Source organism: Corvus cornix, chromosome 10, assembly GCF_000738735.6.
Source record: "Corvus cornix cornix isolate S_Up_H32 chromosome 10, ASM73873v5, whole genome shotgun sequence".
Lineage (NCBI taxonomy): Eukaryota > Metazoa > Chordata > Aves > Passeriformes > Corvidae > Corvus > Corvus cornix.
Window position 1 is genome coordinate 4,813,340 of NC_046340.1, and position 22,152 is coordinate 4,835,491.

General features: G+C 48.2%; 1 protein-coding gene across 1 annotated transcript; it reads right to left on the reverse strand.

Annotated features, from left to right (window-relative positions):
- Nucleotides 1-3,722: 3,722 nt before the first annotated feature.
- On the reverse strand, nt 3,723-20,406 carry FAH (fumarylacetoacetate hydrolase). The gene is made up of 14 exons (XM_010391079.4): nt 20,236-20,406; nt 17,901-18,011; nt 17,192-17,313; nt 16,024-16,073; nt 14,452-14,542; nt 13,854-13,951; nt 13,548-13,600; nt 12,040-12,139; nt 11,220-11,350; nt 10,396-10,471; nt 9,764-9,810; nt 8,667-8,768; nt 7,543-7,660; nt 3,723-3,942 (listed from the first exon to the last, which is right to left on the reverse strand). The coding sequence occupies exons 1-14, from the start codon at nt 20,404-20,406 to the stop codon at nt 3,863-3,865; spliced, it is 1,350 nt and encodes a 449-aa protein (XP_010389381.4). The 3' UTR covers nt 3,723-3,862.
- Nucleotides 20,407-22,152: the final 1,746 nt, after the last annotated feature.

Genomic DNA, 22,152 nt, shown 5'->3' on the forward strand with positions numbered 1-22,152 from the left:
TTTAAATTCTGAAATACATTTTAGGGGTTTATTCCATGCTTTTTTTTTTCCTGACGCTTAATTATACCAACAGCTCCGTTATAAATTACACCCAGCTTTTTCGCTACGCACCAACCAGATGACACTTTGATCTGTAAAAAAATGCATCTCAAAGTACCAAACTGCCCTCAGTTTTGCTGCCGGCAAAATAAGAAAATCAGGTGGCATGTTCTCAGGCAGGATGATTTATTGCCTCTATGCCCACCCTGTGATAAAGCAGCACAACCCAGAAGCAACTCCAAGACCTCTCACCCAACACCCCAGCACTACTCACCCCCGGGATCGCTGTGCTCCAGCACAGATTGCTGCTGGGAACTGCTGAGCTCTGCTGAGAGGGAAACACCAGGCAGGAGAAGGATGCTCCAGGCCTGCACAAGAGCTGTGGTTTCCACTTAGACACACATTTCCATTCCCTCTGATCAGGAATGCAGGGTCTGTCTCCCCACACAGCATTGCATGAATGAGGCCTCGCAGGTGGCTGACACAGCGGAAAGGTTTTATTTTTTCCTCCAGGCTTCTGAAGATCCAGGAAGGATTTTCTTGTTCTACACATGGGTTACAAACCCACAAACCTGATGCTATGACAGGCTGATGGAAAAGGAGCTTTGGGTTTGTTTGTGGGTTTTTTCCACTCTTGTTGGAAGCCAGCTTGTAAGCAAACTAAGAAAAACAGATCTAAATCAAATGAAAATTAATAACCTCTAGAAGCAGAGACAGCCATGCTCAACCCTAACTGCAACAAAAGCTTCCCAAAGTGCACGGGAAGCTCTTGTAGAGGGAATCAACCCAATTGAAACTGGCACCTCAAAAATAAACTTTTTCCAAGCAGCCAGTCAGCCTGTTGACCTGAGAGCACCCTCTTGTTCCAAGAGCCTGCTCTTTTCACCCCTATTCAGCTTCCCCCAAAACCAGAAGAAAGCTCCATGACCTTCAGTTTAAAGGACAAGGGTGCGAAGTGGTCCCAGCTGCCCCAGGGGAGGCGGAGCAAGCGGGAGGTGCCCAGAACACCTGTGTGTTTCCCAAAATCTGGGTCAGAGGCTGCTTCCCCCCCAGGCAGTGGGTGCTGCTGGTCCCAGGCCAAAGCTATTTTGTGGGCAGCACTGGGCATTGCAGCACAGATGTGCCCTTCACTCTCCCCTTGACACAGGGCACCCGACAGGGAGGAGAAGCAGCAGTGCTGGTGGCCCCGGGCTCGCTGCGTTGGGCGAGGGCATCATGGCCATGGGCTCCCCTTCTCCGCAGTGCCCACCCAAACAGAAGCCAGCTGCCTTCTTTGAGGGTGAAAAGAAAGTGGCCTTCTGTGGGCACACAGAAAAGTTTGTCTCGTTTTTTATCGTCTCCTGGCATTTTGGCCCCCATCCATGCAGCAGGTGGCAGATGACTCTGAGCTCTGTCCTGAGAGAGGTTTTGGACTTTGGCCAGCTCACCTCTGAAACATGCTGTGTCTGAGGTCCTTTCCAGAAATTACCCACCTTCTGGGAATCTGGGACTTCTCCAGATGTCCCTGGGCTAGAGAAGCTCAGCTCAGCCACCTTGGGGCCCTTCCACCTCCCACCCATCCCCAGCATGGTGCAGGGGTGCTTGGCCCAGGGATGTGCAGAGTGGCCACTGCAAAGCCACCCTCCTCCCTCAGGGCTGCGGCATGGCAGGTTGGCTCTGGGGCAGGAGCCAGTTTGGAAGGGTCTGTGGCTGGGTGCCTCCATCCTGGCCAGGTTTGGGGTCTCAGCACCACTGACCTTCTGCCTGACCAGGCAACGAGCCCAGTTTCCACTTGCTGGCAGGAATTGCAGCATCCAGTTGGCTCTTTGGGAGGGGAACTCATTGACTGTGTACAGGACTCGCCTTTACCTTGCCCAAAGATCTGGAAGAGCACTATGGATTTACAGTTCCCCTAAGGATTCCTGCACCCAGAAAGCCTTGACACCACGGTCCTTCTTGGCTGTGAAGTGTCTTACAGCAAGGTCACAGCTGATGGCTGATGACATATTGCCCTGACATCAGCTCCTGGCTCTCTGTATAGGTGCACCCCTCCCCTCAGACATTTCATTTCCAGAACATCAGATATGCCAAGCTGCACCGTGGATGTTGCTTCTGCAGACAAATTTCTCTCCTGGATAAACGTTTTGTGTGTCCTGCTGCTGCCAGCAGCAAAGCTGGGCTGTGCTCAGAGGAACAGGATGGGTTATTTCTAAATCCAAGAGGGAAGGTGTCAACTCACAATTGTCCTTTGAGGTCAAAAGAGAGCACAAAGCATCTATAAATTGATGACCCAGTCAGAGTACATTAAATAAATATCTGCCTATTAGTTCAGCTCCAAGAGCCTGAAGGCAAAATAGCTTTTCCTTGATAAACAACAATGAGCCAATGTTTTCCTGGCCAGGTCATCCTTGATTTGGGGATGAACCTCCCAATATCATTCTTTAAAGAACCATTATTGTTGCACACTAGAAGAGAGCCCATTTCAGTGCACATGCCCCATTAGCAGTGATTTATCTGCACTGGCACTTTAATTTTCATTTCAAATTCATTTTCCTCTTCTGCATGGCCATAAGGTTCAGATTCCTGGTCAGCCCCAGGTGCTCCTCAGGGTGACATCACACACCCTCATGACCCACATCAGCAAAACTACCTGGTAGGCCTTGGGAGCAGCGATGGGCCAGCCTGGAAAAGCAGCAGCCTGGGCTCATCCTGCTGTCACCACGTGGAGCCAGCAGCCTCATCAGGTTCTTCACTTTGAGGACCAAGCAAATATTTAACAAGTTCCCCTTGCACTATACCAGAGTTCATTATCCGGCCTCCCGAGCTCCTTCAGTCAGTAATATCCTCTAATTGATGTGATTTGGCACTTGGCCATGGAGTTAAATTGATTTGTAGGCCAGCAGGAGACAGCAGATGCCCTTTACACTTGAGGAAAGTGGCATGTGGCTTTGTTTACTGGCTCCTGCAAGGGGATGCCATGGCACGAGATGCCTTTTAGGGCTGGAGGAAGGGGGTTGGCCTCCTTGGTGTCCTCTATCCGCAGCCCCTGTTGGGTGGCAAGGTGTGACTGCCACCAGTGAGTGCCTGGGGATCACTCCAGTGATGAAATTCCACCCCCCACCCTGACCCCTGGGATGCTGGTGCACAGGGTGAGAGAGAAATAGGGAATTCCCTTCTCTAAACCAGGGCAGGAGGCAGGAGGGATCTCCACGACCTTTTGAGGGGTGCCCCAACACAGGCTCCCATCTTTGGACTGGAATAAATCTCTTTTGGGGCAGGAGAATTGCTTCTGGTTATGTAAGGGCAGGAGGAGCAGGGACCTCCTGCCTGTTGCCTTCAGTTGTGTCGATTATCACATTCCCAAATTGCTTTGTTGCAAATTATTTTAGGGCACAGTAATGTAACTCTTACTCAGGAAGGTCTACAAGTTTTAATATCCATATGCAACTCGCCTTCAGGATTTCACCTCCAGCATATTAACACTGTGGAAAAAGGAAGTCAGCATGGAATCTCAGCTCTTATCATCAGCCTAGTACTCTGAATATTTAAGCTTACTTGAAAGCCTCTTTTTATAATTATGAAAAAAACATTAATATGGTAGAAGAGTCAAGAATCTCACTTTCCATTTCAATCATCTTATTCATATTCTGAGAATTTTAAGCTAGCGTTGAAAAATCCTTTTCTTATCACACCAGAGAGCCACATTCACCTTTCAGATATTTATTGATAATTAAAAATAGTAAGATTCCAATCACTCATATAAAAATAATAAACCTGAATAAAGCACAATGACTCGTAGAGCTGGGTGGAGGGTTCCTCCTTGGATGTTAGATTATTCCAGTCCTCATGGATTCGACAGGGCTGGAAGGATTTTTCCCGAGCACTGGCCAAATCCCACGCGGAAGCCGTTGCCCTGGCAGTAACCTAGGGACAGAAAACAACACACAGCTTGTTCTGTAAGGATTTTACCAGGAATAAAAGTGAATAAAGGCATAAAGAGACCAAAACCAAGTGAAAACATTTAAGAAATGCAATGAGGGGTAAAAAAAAGAGAACACCTGGAAGAGTTCAAGTAGCCCAGGAATATGAGAAAAAAAGAAGCACAAGCTGTTAAACACAGCAGTATGCAAGTTCAGTGAACTGATCAGAGAACAAACAAGATGTGCCTGCAATATTTCTGTTTTCAAACCTAACCTGCAGCACCATCAATCTTACCTGGCAAACTGATTCACTGCCTGGCCCAGCCCTGCAATTAATCAAGTAAATCTGGATTCTCTTTCTGCAGCATCAGGGCTGCTCTTGGGATATCCGGATGCTGACAGCCAGAGAGGCAGTCATTAAACCCCTCAGACAGCAGGACCTACCCTTGCAGAAGCTGTTTTGCTTGCTAAAGTCAAGTGGTTTAGTTCCATGAGAAATTCTGCATCTGACTCCAAGTTCTCATTAATCCTCTGTTATATAAGAGGGTGTGGAAGGTCTGCTGGCTGCTGCTGCAGAGCTCACGGGGCTGTGACAGCATCTCTGACTACAGGACAACTCCATCTCTCCCTGCTCCTGTGTGATGGAGGAGATGACGCTGGGACAGGGATGCTGCAGCTCCTCGTGCTGCCATGGGCCAGCCAAGCTGCTCCACAAACAGCAGCCACCAGCAAAGCTGCAGGCAGAGCAGGGGAGGGACACAGCCAGAGCCTTCCGGCCTGTCCGGGAAGTCTATTCTGGGAAGAAACAGCTGAGGAGACCTACTGTAGCCTTCTGCTACAGCAGCTGATCAAAGGAAGGACAAGTGGCATATGCTGCATTTTAAGGACTGGTTTCATAGCTACAGATGGATTTTCCTGATGAAAAATCACCTGCATGTGATAAAAAGCAGCTGCCTTCAAGAAGCTAAGAAGTAGCTCAAGAGAAGAGACCCTAATTCCCACCCTTAGCACAGATCAGTGGAAACCTCCTCTGAGGAAGAGAAAGGGTGGGCTCAGGCTGCAGGGCAGCCAAAGTTACTGCAGCACAAAGAGAGACCCTGCCAGCTCTAACCCACAGTGCAGCTCTCACAGCCAGGCTGAAACGAAGCTTTCCAAGGACAGTGGTGCCACAGACACCGTCCTGGTGTCTGCCAGGTAATCCTCATCCATAAGTAAGGCACTCTAAGGCTCAGCTCAGCTTCCATTTGACTCATTAGGCTTCACTGCCAGCTTTCCTTTGAGCAGCAGCTGATTATTTCAGTCCAGTTTGGTTATCCCTGCTGTCAGGCACAATTTAGAGCAGCACCAAGGAGCAGCACACTGAACAAAGCGAGCCCTGTGCTGCCAGCAGCCCTGGCCTGAGCTCTGTGTGTGCCAAGGAGTTACTGAGAGGGCTTTGCAGGCAACTGCCAACACCAGGAGCAGCTCTTCCCCTGAAATGCTCCCTTCCCTGAGACACTCCTTGGGAGAAATATATTTCTCTCATTTTATGCGTTAGGTCTCTGAAATAGGTCCCACACGGGGCGTAAGAATACAAAGCTGAAACAGGAAACTAGAAATGATGTGTTGAGCACTTGGCAGGAGCTTATGGCAGCGCCTTGGGAGAGGATGGAATAGCACCAGCCCTGCCCCAAGGGTGCCTTAAGGCACTGGGCCTGCTGTACATCACTAAATAGGAGCAGCTCCCAAAGTGCCCCAGCAGCACCGGGCTCCTTGCAATGCCCTGGCGTGCACAGCCACAAACTGTGCTGGTGTAAAACAGCCCAGCAGATCAATGAACATGGGACTGTCTCACTGCCTTCACCCAGCTCTGCAGCAATGCCACCATGCCATCTTTAAAGGTTAAAGACATTCAGGATTCAAAGTATTTAATTAATTAACATAGCTTGTCCTGCGTGTGAAGAACAATATGGCTCAGGCACTGGTCCCATTTTTTCTTGAGCTGGCTCCCCATGCCAGCAGCCCCCAAATTGTGAGGTGCTCCTTGCCAATAGGGATATCAGGGTGCAACTCCACAGGGATCTTCATCACTGTACCCTAATTTAGGGCTCCTGGCGTAGTTACTGGAGGGAGATTGGCGACTCTGGAGGGCAGTGTGGCACTTTGAATTGCTGGGGGAGCGTCCCTGGGTATATGGGGAGCCTGTAGAGAGCACTGTCAGATGTCTCCACGTTGCAGCATGAGCAGTCACTGGGCTGCTGGGAGGCTGAAGGATGTCAGAGGCATTTGGGAATCCTCGGGTTCATCACTTATGGCTCTCTCCAGTACCTCTCAATCTCCAGTTGTATCAGCATCTTCCTCTGTCAAACTAGCAGCACCTCACAGGAACACGATTTTCAAGGCTATTGGATGGGCTGCCAGGCAGGAGCCACGGGGCCTCTGGCTGCAGCACCACCAAAACCACTAAGGAGTCACTGCCAGGGGACTGGAATACATACATTACCTTCTTTTTTTTTTTGCCACAGAAAATTCTTGGCTTTTGTTAAATTTTTTTCAGAAAAAAAAAAAAAAGAGATCATAATTTGAAACTGTTTTGTCAAAAATCCTGAGAGTCCTGGCTGGATTGAGCAGGTACATAGGCACATATGAGCATCACACCGTGAGGCAGCTGCCCGGGTGTTCGTCACTCGCATTTTCTCTGCCCTCAGCCACGCCTGTGAAGTGTTTTCCCATCGCTTGAGCCATTTGTTCCTGTGCAGGTATCTCTGATCACATCAGCAGGATGGAGCTGCTCAGAGCTGGGTGTGGCACTGGCTGGGCCTCAGCTGGTGACGCACAACATCCCACAGGACATTCCCTAAAATCTCAGTAGATGACATAGCAAAGACATTGCAGGCTTGAACCAAAAGTTTCTCATGGCTGTTCTTGCCAAATATTTGCTGCCACAAAGATGAGAGGAAAGGAAAAAATAGATTTGTTTTGCACTAGGCTTTGGGTTAAGAAGAAGCAGGAGTGGGATTTAGATCACAAAACACTGTGGTAGATTTTAATTCATAAAATCCTTAGATTATCAAGATGAAAGCTAAAACGTGTCTCAGCATGAAACAGCTCTCAAGCAGAGCCCTTTTCAGAGGGGAGCTGGGCAGCTGTTCCAGCAGGCTTCATGCTGTTTCCCACATACTTCATTTGCAACACACTCCATTGAATATGCCTAGGTTACAAATGAAATATTATTTGAAAAATAACTTTTTTCAGCATTTGCCAAGCTCTGCTCCACATGCGAACTTGGACTGGGGTGGAAGCAATACATCAACTGCTCCTAGTCCCAGGGTATTTTTGCCCATAAAGGCAAACCTACCTCCATCATCTCCTTGGTGCTCACACAGTGGCATAACAAGAGCATTAAGGACTTAGCAAAGCAAATAATCTCATCTAGAAAGCATTTATGGCAGGGAAATTTCCATCCACCTTCTTGAGCCTCCTGACAGGTAGGATGGAAACAACTGTGCTTGCATAGCAGGTATGTATAGAGTAGCCCAGCTCCACACCAGGTGCCTGTCCTGCTGGGATCAACCTATGGAAATGTGTCCTTGCTGCAGTGTAAGAGCAGTTATCCAGCCATTACCTGTCAGAATTACTTCGTCTCCATCCTGCAGGAATTTACGAGACTGTCCACTGCCAAGGGGGATTTCTTTTGTTCCATTCCAGGACAGCTCCAGCATGGAGCCAAAGCTCTCTGGCTCCTGCAGCAAGAGTTCATAAACAAATAAACAATTTTTTAGTATCTTTCCTGCTGTTCAGCTTCTTGCTGCTGGGAGCAGACACACAAGTATGTTACCTCTACAGAACAGAGTTTTGCTGTTGATTTAATTCATTGATACATTGGGTCCTTTTCCTGACTTTGCATTTTAATTGCTGGTTGGCTATTAGCAGTGGTGCTTACAGCTGTTACCTGGTGTACTTAACACAGTGTTCAACCTGTTAAAGCAGTTTGGGTCTGCCACAGCAAGAATGGAAGCAAGTGGAGGAAACTTCTACAAATCCAGTGCTTTTATGTTGTCACGTTTAAGATTTTTAATTACATTTTGTTCTTCAAAAGAACAAAAAGCTGGTGAGTGTTTGTGAGTCTTTAATGTCATTCTGCAGTACAATAATTTGAAGATTCAAAAAGCACCTCAGAAATGCTCAAAAGAGAAGTACAGGCAGCCCAGCTTGCAAACAGCTTACCTGAGGCTGTCTTTGCAATGGCGTGTACAGGATTTGTATTTGGTGTTCCAGAAAGTGAGAGCTGGCCATATATTGCAGCCACTGTCCATATGGCAGCTCAAGGGGAGTAACAGCTTGTGAAGCTGGCTCCAACTTCATTGCAGAAACTAAAAGTTGCACCCAGGCACCTTTCACATTCTTTTCAGAAATAAAAAGCTGCACTTCATAGAGGGTAAATAGATTGGGAGGATGCTTCCACACAGAAGTTAATCTGCATTTGTTGGAAAATAGTTCTTAGGGAAAGAAGTAGGAGAGATCAAAACCCCAAAACTCAACCACATGAAAAACCAGCCAAACAAAAACCCTACCCAAACCAAACCACTTCTCAGGGTGATTTTGGGGCTACCAAAGCAGCAGCCCAGCGTGCCAGGGAAAGAACTGCAAATGGTTTCGTGGTGCTCAGGTCAGGCAGGGCTTAGACCCAAGCCCTGCTCAGTTGGTTTCAAGTTGCTGACCAGTGGCTGTCATTGTTTCAACACTTACAGGTCCACTGATGGTGCCAGAGGCCAGGAGGTCTCCAGGTCTGAGGTTGCAGCCATTGATGGAATGATGAGCCAGCTGCTGTTTCATGGTCCAGTACATGTGCTGGAGGAAGGAGGAAGAGGAGGCTAAAGCAAGGAGGCAACAAAGGATGAACCTCTCTGGTGGGCCATTAGGCTGTGCAGAATGGAGTCATGTGGCCTGGCCTATGGCATTCATAAAACCCACACTTTAACATGCAATTTAAAAATCCCTTTAAATTTTTCTTATTTCAGCTGGATGTCATTTTCCCTCTTCTTCCTCTCTAAGGCCAGTACTGCTGACCCAGGCTCCATGATTACACCCAGTATTTTAACAGCCTTATAGGAAAATCTACTTATTACTGATTTGCTGACTACTGATTTACTGATTAAGGTAATTACCATGCAAAGAGCCAAATGTGACTATGAAATTGATTGAGAATTGCTGCAGCTGGCACATAAATCTCCTGGCTTCAATCAGGGGGTGGAGGCAGAGCCACCACGCTGCCCACAGAGGGGATGAGGCAGACCCAGGCTGGCAGCAGTGAGTGGCATCAAAATTAGAGCTGTGGCTGCAGAGCTGTACTGCAAGAGGCATTTCCCTCTTCCTGTAGTCCTCTGTCCTCACAGCTCCCCACCAAATGGGCACAGAGCTAAGGATGCTCTGAGCACCCCAAACCCAGCAGCAGGAAGAGGTGCCCCCCCCATCGAGCATTCAGGTGTTTCCATCTCACAGGGGGGAACTATCACCATCTTCCAATTTTTTCCCCCTCTGTCTCCTATGCAGACTCAGATCTGATCTTCAGCTGCACTGGAACAGGCTACCCATGAAAGTGGTGGATTCACCATCCCTGGAAGTGTTCAAAAGCTGTGGGGATGTGAGGGACATGGTTTAGTCGTGGGCTTGGCGGTGCTGGGTTAACATTCGGACTCGATGATCTTGGAGATCTTTTCCAACCTTAGTGGTTCAGTGATTCTGTTCTATGACTCTAATGCAAAGAGCAGTGTTTGAAATTGCCTAGGGCTGGAGCTGATGGCATCAGCAAGATTGCAAATAAACAAAAGATACTGGAGTCTTACCTTGAAATTGGATCTGCATACAGTAGTTGGTGTGCTCATTCCTTCTCCTGCAGAAAATAAAGAATAAGAAAGAAAGAAGCAATTTGTTTGTGTTGGATGAATGATGTTGGAGTCTTTTTATTTTACAGATGGATGGAAACTTCTTTTATCATTGTAATCCCTAGTGAGAAACCAGTAATAACATTTTTTATTGCTATGAAGACCAGGATTTCATAGGGAACAAGTGTGGGGATTGCACTGCAGTAGCATCAAGCTGCCCATTTCCTACTCTCTGCTCTCCTATAGGAAAAACACCTGGACCTAGTGGTCAGCAGGGCCATAAGGTGGGGGCTGAGCTGGGTTAACATCTGGATCCCACACAAACCTGCTTATTCCACACCCTGATGACCCCTGCTGATGCAAGGAGACCCCTCAGGGACCCTCCTCAAGGGGAGCTGACCACCTGGGGGGCATTCCCTGCTTGGCACAGCAGGGAGCAGGAGGAGCTCTGCCTCTTTCTGTGACAGAGGCAATCTGGGCAAAGAGGGAAAAGAAGGAGTGCAGAGCCCAGAGCAAAGCGCCTGAAAGGTGTGGTGGTGCCACAATATTTAATTGGCAATTTCAGCTTTGCAACCCACTCAGCTTTGCCCTACCTTTAATAGCAACAAAGAGCTTGATGTCGAAAGTGTAGGGCTCTTTATCTTGAAGGTAGGCCAGAGGCTTAGGATCCTAAGAGCATATAAAACACATCATAGTCTGAACCAAAAGAAAGGAAAAAATCCACAAGCCATTCCAGTGAGTATTTGTGTACCCAGCCTGTGCTGCACAACCCATTCACTTCACCCTTCCTACTGCTCAGATTATCACTGTGTTTGGTCTCATGCACACACTTTTAAAGTTCTTCCTGAACAGATATGATACCCATATAATCCAATTCCTTTTTCTGCACAAGGTTTGCAAAAGCCATGTCCATCATTTCAGCATGGATGTTAATCCAGCACAAAGGGAGTGCCAGCACACCTTTGCTCTGTGCCTACACAGAAAAGATGGTGAGGTCTCTGCAAGACTCTGTTATCTTTTCCAGTTTTAACCACCTACATAATGTAGACAACTGGATATGCTTGAACAAAATGTTCTGGCTTGACTCCACCCTCCCTCCACCACTTGCTGGCTGCTAAGTGCTACTAGAGACCCAGAAGAAGCTCTGATTAGTTTATTTTCCAGGTGTTTTAGAGATGATTTTTCTGTCCTGCTCAAGCAGGATGACAGCACACCATGTGCCAGGGCCAGTGACACCAATGAGCATTTGAACTCAGAGGCCTTCATCTGCTCAGAAGCAGAATCACAACTGTAAATTCCATGGAGACAATCCTTGGCATGGATACAGCTCAGTGATTTCTACTGATAGGATCTTCCAGCTCTGCTGACATTTTCCCAGCACTGCTTTTCCTTTATTTCAGCCCTTTCCCTTGCTGACCTGGACAGGGTTTGGCAACACAAATGGCATGAGAGCTTCCATGGTGACAACCCACGGAGAGATGGTTGTGCCAAGGCTCTTGCTCAGGAAAGGACCCAGAGGAACATATTCCCACTTCTGGATGTCACGGGCTGGGAAGAGAACATCCAAAGCAATGCAGGTAAATATATCCTATGAATTGCACATCCATCAGACCCATGAAGCAGTAACATGAATTGAAAATATTATCCCCGCCCTTTTCCAGCTGTTGTGCCCAAATCCTAATTTAAATCCATCCATTTCGAAGCTTCAACCCAATTTTCTTACATCAGATAGATTAGGAAGGCAAACCAGCAATAAGTAAAACAAACCAGGCCCTATTTAACCAGTATTTTTACCTCCAGTTTAATTAATGCTTTTATACCCAGCTACTTGTCTTTGCCACTCATAGGGAGAATTTCAACAAGTTAAGTCCTTGCAGAGACTGAGAGATTTGTGATTGCCAAATCCTTTTCCTGACACTGAAACCAATCACCATCCTTGGTATCACCATTCTTAGGACTCCTCCATCCCTGCCCAGAAGAAACTAGACTGATATTAGCTCTTCCATAAGTAAATAAATCTTCATTAGGCAGAAATTCCTGGTTCTGCTAATTGATCGAAGCCAGATTGATACAGGCACTGAAAAATACAGGCAACACTTTATTTTCATCCCTTTCAATTGTACCCAGTGGTTTCAGGGATCAGCGTTCTACTACTAAAATATGGAATTTATCCCTCTCCAGGGCTTCCCATGGTGCTGTAACCCCCTCTCCAGGCAGATCCCCACAGCACTGGTTACCGCTCCAGTCGTTCATCAGGACCATCCCAAAGATGTGCTCCTGGGCTCTGCTGATGGGAATGGGCTCCCCATACTTGTTTCCAGGGCCTACAAAGAATGCCTGAAATCAAAAAGCAACATGTTGATTATGTTTGTGAACTTAAAAATCTTTACTGCTCAGAGAGTTACAGACAGCAGCAACAGAGGCTGGGCAGGATGGGTTTTGCACCATTTCCCACACACATTTGGACAAAACCCATGGCCTACTCCCCTTTTCTTCCCCTCCATGAAGCTGGCAGGCTTGAATTACTTAAGAGCTCTGTGTTGCTAAGAGACAGACATTAAACAAGGACACGATGTTGTCAAAATGCAGGAGGAGAAATGTTCCCTCCTAATTACAGTCTGGATTCAGGACAGGTTTGCCCACTGAAGGGACTGATTGCTGCAGGCAGTGACCGGGAAGGAGTTTAAAGTCATCCAAGGGGATACTGAATGTGGCTGGAGCCTGGTGAGACAGTGGGGAAGAACAGGCAGGTGGAGAAATGTGCCCAACCAAGTAAAGCAGGCCATGAACTGGGTGCCTGCACCGGCTCCGTTAAGAATCTACAAACTGCACATGCAGAGGATTCCACAAGGAATCTCAGCTGTCTCTTTCTGTCTACAATGTGGAAGTTTTTCCTTTTTCTTTCACAGCAGGCAGCAGTAGAACTCAGGCTGGGAAGCAGAGCTATGAAGCAGAGCTATGGCAGCACCACAGGAACCCCACTTTATGGGACTTTATCCCCCCTTATAGCACTGATTGGCAAAGCACAGAGCATTAAAGACTTTCACTTCATTTTTATAACCATTTTCATCAATAATACACTTCTTCCACTTCTTTTTTTTTAAAGGGGAAAGATTGGGAATAAATCATTAAAAAATTATATAAGCCATTAAAATGATATAAATCTTAATGAACAATCCTATGAAACTCCCCCTTCTGGATCACACTAAGCCATGGCATGATGTGCCTTCCCAACATGTTTTTTTACAACACCCACAGCACAGGTTTCAGCTTTCCAGGCAGGAGAATGAGGATTTGAATCCCACTCCCAAGAACTCAGGGCTTCCTCTGCTCTAGCTCAAGGTGCAGACAGCCTGTACTTCCAAACCCCCAGCTGTCCACTGAAAGATCCTGGCTGCAGTGCAGAGGGAACTGCTAACCAGGAAACAGGCTGTGGTGGCTGATGGAAAGAATGCTGCTGCCTGACTGCACCACGGGTGCTCAGCTTTGGCCAGGTGAGCTTTTTCCAGCCTGAGAGCTGCATGAGCAAACCTCCCAATGAGCTAAGGCACCCTGCTCCTCATCCAAAGGGAAGGTTTGCACCACAGAAATCTTCACTGCCTGTAGCACTGACAGCTCAGAGAGGAACACAGGAATGGACCCTATGGGACATTCTGTTTAGAAGAAGCTAAACCCACCCTTTCTTCCCCGTTTCTATTTTAATGTTTTTCAAGTCATAAGGAGAAAAAAAAAAAGACCCACTCACCATTTCTAACTCGATATCCAGACGTTTACAAGCACCAAACACTGGAGGTTTATCTGGGGGTAGAAGAAAGAGTATTTTACATCAGGGGCACAGGTAGGAAAATAGATGTCCAGCAGAAACAGCAGCTGGTGCTGCTTGGCATGGAACAGAAAATGGGCTTAAACCAGGGCTTTCTCTTGCCCTGACCCCAGGCTGGGCTTTAGGCAAGGAATCCCAGACCCTTCCACTTCACTAATTTATGATGTGGAGTAAAATTAAAAACCAAAGTAAGTAACAATCCACCTTAAAATCCTCCCACAGACTCACCATTGTCAGGTTTCGTTTGCCCCACAGGTCTCCGGATGGGCGTCCCAGACACCACAACAGACGATGCCCGGCCGTGATAACCCACAGGTAGGTGCAGCCTTGAGAAAGAGCACCACAGTGCCTGGGTTAGCTGTGTGCCAGAGCAGCTTTTTGGGCTGGAAGCACCAAGGGAGTGTGAGGTACAAGGAGAGGGAGCTCTGTATAGATGGGCACAGACCTAAGCACCTCACTGATACAAGGATGGAAGTGAAATGTAATCCAGAGCTGTGTTGCAGTCTTAATGCACTTCTGTGCCACTTCTCCGATTAATTCCTTGCACTCAGCAAAACCTTTTTTTTTTAGGTGTATTTGTCTTTGAACTGGGGGGCTGCACAGTAACTGCTGTGGGGGGTAATGAAGGGCAGTGCAGATTCAGCTGAGGCTGGGGACATGTGGGGTTGGGTTCTGGTATTGAACTCTGGACAACATTGATTCTCAGCTGCTGTGAACTGAAACCAGTGTGATCCTGAAAAAATACTCAGACCTTTAAAACATCACGTATATGTACAGATAAGCCTGCAAAATATCGCTGCACTAGAGAATAATCCAAGCCACCCACCAGTTTGGCATCAGAGCGTTCTCCTTCCCCCTGAACATGATCCCAACGTTTGTGGCATGCTGGCGTGAAGAATAGAAGTCAGTGTAATCTCCTGCAGGAGGAAAAAAGCCATAAAATAGGGATCAGTGGCAGGAAAGTCCCTCATCTGCGGGGGCTAAAGCACATCATACACTCCTGGCAAAGAAAAGAGCAGGAGAGGAGACAGTGAGAGCGCTCGGGGGATGTCATTAATAGCATAAAGGGGTGATTAACAGTTCACCTATAAATTATGCAGGCAAAAAATGTCTTTTTTTTCCTTAAGTCTCCGGTAGAGAAGAGGAGGGAAAACGCAGGACATAAAGCAGCAGCCCCCTTTCCAGAGACAAGGCAATTCCCGCTGCTTTTCCTCTTGCCGGCGGTACCCGGCGCAGGGACTCGGCAGATACTCAGGGCATCTGCTGCCCTCTGCTGCCATCCCTGCAAACAGCTCCCACCCTCCGCATCCACGGGAAAACCCAGGCAAGGAGGGGGAAAGCTCAAACTGGGAAGGTGCGTTTGCATTTTGCTCGTTGGTGAGCCCAGTGAGTTATCCAGCAGCGCCAGGAGGATCCAGCAGAAAGGTATCCCCTGGATTCCCAGCCTCGCAGAGGAGGATCCAGCCACTCAGGAGAAGCAGGAACCACACACAGGACAGAGCTGCTCCTGAGTGCTGTGGAATCCTGAATGCATTGTGTCTGTGTGATACAGCTCCGTCACACCACGGCAGGGCTCCGTTCCCAGCACTCGTGGGAGCCGGGAGCCGGCAATTTTCTGACATGTTCAACCTGGAACTATTTTCAGGAAGGTATCACACCTATGGGAACTCCTCATGGTTCCTCTGGGACAGGCTAGACTTTGTCCCAAAGCAGGGCTGTGCCCCGTGGAAGGCAAAAGCCAGATCAGAACAGAGTTTGGATGGAAAATGGGCGAGTTCACATCCCTGCCCCTGTGAAGGTTCTGCCCTCAAGTGACTTTGATCAAGTTGGTTTGGGTCCAAAAACAAACTCCTGTTGAAAACAGAAAATGCTTATGTATCTATATGAATATATTAATCCCAAAGCAGTCCATGGCCTCATGGGAGTGGAGGCAAGATCTGGGATGCAGAGTAATGGTCTGGGAGTGGAAACTCATGCTTGTTTATAAGGCTGTGCTGGAGTATCTGCCTTGGAAACTTTGCAATCCCTGAATTATTTTCTGATGGCAAAAGGGGAAATTTTTGGAAACTGAACAAGTGTTTCTTGCCTGGCTCTAGTCACAAAGGCCTTCAGTGATGCCAACCTGATGACAGGAGTTATGTACCACCAGACAGCCCCGATTTAGTGGAAATTGCATCCAGGAGTGTTCTGGCTGCTATTGAGCTTCCCCAGGCTTTTATTCTTGTGCCACGGACAGCACCTACCTTTCATTATGTACAATAATCTACTTCTGGCTGCTGCAAACCACATTCCCTGTCACAGCTATGATCTGTCTGTCTGAGCAGGCTGGAAATAAAGCAGCTGCTCCATGTGGGAGCAAAGGGCAGTGCTGAGGAGCCCCTGGCTGCGAGGGACTCACCGATGTGGGCGGGCAGGTGCATCGTCGCAGAAGCTTGAGGTACAAATGCTCTGAAATGAAAAGTGATGCCTTCAGATCTCAGAAAACTTGCAGCTCCCACCCGTAAGAAGTGTGGAAGAGGCTGGCTCGCTCTCCCAGCTCCTTCCTTCACTTAGTTTGCAAAGCCTTGCAGCAAAAAGACCTTGCAGAAAAGCTGGCGACTGCCCAGGCTGCTGTTACTGGGATGGTTACACCAAAAGGAGCAGCTGTAAGGGCGTGAGTGAGGAGGGGGCATCCCTGGGGCTGGCTGGATTCCCAAAGGGTGCAGAGAACCCCCCAGTGCCCATGCCCAGGACACCACCACCTCTGCTGCATGGGAAGGATGAGTTCATGGCATGTGGCTCTTGGGGTGTCTGATGTGAACTGCTGGCCCTGCTCAGGGAAGATCCATGTGGCAAGCAGCAGTTCAACTCCTCTCCTGCACAGGGGAGCCTAAATCCTCCCAATCTCCCTGGCAGGACAGGGAGGAAGAGCTCCTGCTCACTGCCAGGCAGGCACTTGGGGTGTTAAAAGCATCACTCTGGACAAACGAGAGGTGTGGGATTAATGGACACACACGCTGCTTTCCACCAGCACAGCACAGAGCACAGTCCTCCTCTCCTGCCCCTACACCACTGCACTGCCCCAAATCTGAAGCTGACTCGTGACCACATACTCAGTTTTAGCAAAGTCGAGTGGTTGCTGAGGACAAACTGGGGGGGTCTCCCCATGGTTGCTCCAGGTGTGACAGGCAGGGAGGGAGGCACAGGGGGAGGTGGGAGAGGTGGGGACCCTTGAAGCTGTGTCTCCGTGGAAGGCCATGGTGAAGGGGCCGTGGTCAGAGGACCAGCCCCAGCCCACGCCTGGGCAGCCCCACTCAGCCTCCACAGAGGCAGCAGGTCCGGACACACCCCAGGGCAGAGCTCGCTGTTTCCAGCTGGAGGGTGACACCCTGGATCTGCGGGCAGTCACAGGATTAATCAGAGATTAATCTTTACGTAATTAAGAGAAGGAAGCACTCAATGTGCACAAACACCAGTTAATTCCCATGTAGGAGGCAGGTGGCCACGTCAGTTGGTTTTGGTGCCCTGTCACTCAGGTGACACAGGTGACATCTCACTGTGCCTGCAGCCACTCTCTGTTCCCTCACCTTCTCCTCAGCTCCACGTTGTCCCTCAGGGTGGGCTCTCCAGCTGACAGCAGCCTCTGCAGGAAAGCCCTGGCTTCACTCCATGCCGGCCGGCCCAGCCCCATGAAGGTGTTCAGGGTGGGCTGACAGCCACACAGAGGTGGGGGGAGAGAAAAGACCACATTTTGCTTATTCTTCACATGCTGGAAGATGTCCCACACTTTCATCCTGGTGTTGGAAGCCCGTGGCCAGGGTTATGCAGCTGCCTGCACCCCCATCCACACACCACAAGCCCTCTGCAGCAGGACCTGCCAGATGTTTGCATCACTCCATCCTAACACACCACTGCAGGCCCTGGTGGCTTTGGTATCTCAACCAGCTGCAGCCAGAGGTCATTTGTATTTGCCTTTATCCTTAACATAACCTCCCTGTCATTAATATCCCATCCGTGGAGTGTTGAAGGCACAAACAGGAGTGAATTAACATTTAGGGCTTCATGTCAGACCCCTGCATTGCCAAAGGCTGATGACACTTCCCTGGGAAATGACCTTTGGACTCCTAACACCCCTGCTCTCCTTGCTATGACACCTGTGATGGTTTTTTGCTCTACCAGAACCCGCCTGACAACATATCTCCAGTTCATGTTCATTATCTCACCACAAGTTGCTAAAGCCCCTTATGGAATATTTCTAAAATGCGTGTGGAAATTAGAACAGGCTCTGATAAATACCTGGTCAAAGACGTGCTGGTGTTTGGCAAGAGCTGGTCCATTGAAAAGATGTTTAATGACGCTGAGATCCAAAATCTGGTCTCCAATTGCTACCCCAAGCCTGTGTCGAGGCTGCAAAGCATCGAGACATGGGGGGAAGAGAAGAAAAGTTTACGCTTGTACCCAAAAATGCCCCAAAGAGGGCATAGAGGAAGACAGTGACCACAGAGGGTTTAACCCATCCAGGACAAAGGTCTGGTACCACAGCAATAGACCACCAAGAGCCAGTCTGAGTCTGGCTGCTGAAAAATGCTCGGACCCATGGGCAAAGCAGCACTGGCAGACCTTGAGGGGTGGAAAAGAGCTCATCCCCACCTTTTGGGGAAAGGACAGCACAACAAGCAGAGGTTTCTTTCCCTGCCCTCTTTCCCCTAGAAGTATTTGTGACAAGCATTGCAGAGCAAGCTCATAAGTCAGGAACAAGCTGTGAAGTAGGAAAATGCTCCTGCTCCTTCTGCAAGCAGGGAGGGGCTACGGGCAGGATGGATCCCATCCCTCTGGGCATGCCATTGGAGAAACAGGCATTTCTGCACCCCCAGCTCCTCCCCAAAAGACTGAGGATGCTCTGGACTCCTCTGGTGACACCAGGAAGGCAGCACATCATGCTCGGGCACATGATTCCTGTGCCACATCGGACGAGGCTGCCCTACATCACCCATCCTCACACCATGCCAGGAGCCCAGGACCCGCATGCCAAGCCCAGGCTGGATCCCCGCTGGATCCTGGCTGCAGGATCAGCATCCCACACACACGGGGGAATGTGGCTGCAGCCCCTGACAGATGCAGCCCAGGACACAAAGCTCCTGTTCATGTCCCGGGCGCGTGCGGAGCCGGCGGCGACGGCGGGGCAGCAGCACCGACAGACCCACGGCAGCTGCACAGGGCAAGAACACACCACAGCCCCCATTTATTTGTCTCTAGGACACAAATAGAGACTAACTATTGCAGCCACTCTGAAAAGCAGCTCACCAAGGTAACCATTTTCAAAGATCCATGCTATTAAACCTATTTTTAACCTTTAATTTCCAAACAAGATTCCAAAAGTGGTAGTAAGTATTTATTCAGCAAACATTCCTGCAGAAAAAAAACTAAAGGTCACATCAGGTTAATCTGTAACTGGGATCGTCAGGAATGACACCAATTGTTTGAGCCTGAAATCATTAAAACATTCAGCTACTATCAGAACATTGTTCTCCTAAATAATTTCTCTAAGTCTTGCCTGTCATTTCATAGGGTATGAGTGAAGATTTTTTTTCAGAGAACAGTAACTGAGGAAGGCAGAAAAATAATCCAAACTTGCCAGATAACAGCATGCACATCTAGGAATAGATTAAACACCATCTCAGCTTTATCTTTGGAAAATACCACATCAGAAAACAATCTTGTGGTTTAAATTTTTTTTTAAATCTACACAGATAAGCAGTAGAAACCAGGAGATAATCATGAAGTTTCCATAAGCAATGACAAATAAATTCTCCACTTTTTCCTTCTGAGAAGCAGCTCTTGGCTTGTTCCCCTTTCTCCAGGACACACCTCTGGAGCTCCATCCCATCAGGCACTCGGCGGTGAGGTTCAGCCCAGCTGGGCTCAGTTCTCATGAAAATTGGGAATTGGGAGCTACCTCCTTGGCAGAAAGGTTGAGCCACGTTTTCTTATGTGCTCATAAAATAGAAGGCCTGGAGCTGGCTCAACCTGCAGGCTTTGGGCCCAGCTTTAAACAGGACACATTTGTACACGTTTAATGCAGCATTGCATAAACATAGGCAGCAATAAAACAACAGGTCAGCTGCAAAAACAGGTAAAACACGCATTTGGTGTCCTGCTTTAATGGTTTTGCAGCCACCAACAAACTCCCCAAGAGCAGTAGTTAATGGGGCTTCTTTAGGGTCATGGTGTGATTACAGTCACAAAGAAAATGGACTGAGTTAAAAACCAAAAAAATTGAGTGTGAAATGCACCATGCCTCCACGTAGGGAGTGAAAGGGTCAAACACAGATCTAATGATGTCACAAAAATGGTCAAAAACACACAACAACAAATACTGTACTTATTAACCAAAGTACTTCTCAGCAGTAGCCACACTTCTGATTTCTCTTATGCAGTTTCAAAGAAGCTGACATCGAAATAACCACCCTAAGGAAACAGACAGTGTGGCAGCCACAGTTTTGCCATCAAGTCAGGAAGCCTGTGTGTCAGGCTGGGAAGTCTTCCTTTATCCCACATTGCTGGCAGATTCTGCTCCCTCATAGCCCTGAACAATTACACCACTTCAAGAACAAAGTTTGCTGTTACTCACCTCCTCCTTCGTGGAGAAAACCCCATAGGGGAGATTTTGGAGAGGAAAATCTGAGTCCTTGTCTACCTGGATGAAAGACATGCTGAACCCCAAGCAGTCTGTGCTTACACACAGCTCCCACCTCCCAGGTGCTAAGTGCCTCTGAGGAAGAAGATCCTCTCCAGGTGGCATAACCCAGAGCAGAGGAGCATCAAATCCCACCCCTCTGTCCTCAGACACAAACCAATCGCTGCTCTGTCACCATCCCACCCCTCTGCCTGGTCCCTGGCAGTGGTTAATCAGTGCCAGAGATTTGCCTGAGTCAGCAGCTGTTAATTGTTCCCAGCCAGGCAGTGACCCTGGTGAAATGGGGTCTTCCTGCTCACAGTTACCTCTCCTGGAGGTATTTAGAAGATGGGTAGACGTGGCACTTAATTTAGGGGTGGACTTGGCAGCACTAGGTTAGGGCTTGATGTTCTTGGAGGCCTTTTCCAACCTTAACACTTCCATGATTTTACAAACCCGCACATGAAACCGAGGCCTTCCCATGACAGGGGAACCTCGCTGCGGGTGAAGGATCCAACAGCTCTAAGACAGAGGCAACTGCCCTCATTCACCTTCAGAGGGGTCACTTACATGCCAGGGCCCTGGTGAAACGATTCCATCACACTGATTCTCCCACCACGAGCTCAGGGGCCCTTGAAGTTGCACAATTCACACGTGAAACTGCACTGTGTGTGGTTTTTAGTTTTGCAATGCTGCTGCACCGCACTGAGTCCTTCCATTTTCTCCATGTTAAAACCAAAGACACATGTGCAGCCAACCATAAAGAGCAGGGAGGCTGGTACTTCTGCTCCCAGTCCCAGCTTTCTCCTACCTGCAGGAGAAAATTCACTCATTTTCCGAAGTAGAAACCAATGAGGAAACATCCTTGAAATTAGAACTAAATAGCAAAGACCACCTCTCTCCAATAAAAAGAGGAAGATACTTGTGAATGCCAAGCCAAAGAATTGGTTTGCTGCTCAACCTTTTTTTTTTTTTTGGCAGAAGAGGCCTTAGAAAAAAATGCAGCAAATTGTACAGCCAGGGATTCAGTGCAAGATAACCTAACAGCATCATCTGTGACAGCTGCTCACTTGCTGAGACACAAGCTCACAAGGTGCTGTTTAAAAAGGGGTCTTATTTAAACAACACAATGCCCCTAGCATGAACTTGTGGAGGATTTCCTGTAAAATTTCCCCCGACTGTTGGAAATGCTTTAAACACAGTGAAGATGTTTTGTGGCCAGATTATAGGATCTGGGTTATAGAACCTGCTTATTCCAAAACTGAAACAAAACCACATTGAAAGTCCGTTCCAATACAGCGTCCAACGTGAGGAGACAGATTTACTCAAGCGTTTTGTAGTGCTGTGAATGTGCTAGTGTTAATTAAAAGGTTAATCTGCTAACCTCAAACTGATGACACAAAATACAGATTGAAGTGCAGATCAACCACCAGGATAAACGCAGAGCCACTGCCAAAGCAAACAAACATGACACGTAATTCTCAGGTGTCACGGAAAGGTGGATATCCAGTCTAAATGTAAGCTTAGACAACAGGACCATAAACTCCTTCAATATTAACTCTGAGCCCCTGCACACACCAGGCCAAAGAAGGTTTATGAGATTGCTTGGAGAAGGACAGGTGTGGAAGCAGTGTGGTTCTGCCGCACTGTGGGCACTGCCAGGTGAGGATCCCACTGTGTCATCAAGAGCCAGAGGAGCAGTTGCTTTATAACTGGTGGTGGTAAAGGGAGTATGTGAATACTTTTCCTGTACCTTTTCTTTTTTCAGATACCAGAAAAGACAAACGTAACAGGTTTTCCCCACCCTCCTTGGGAAATCGATGGTGTCTCCTCTCCGCCTGGCCCAGAAACATCACCATCAGGTGAAAGGCA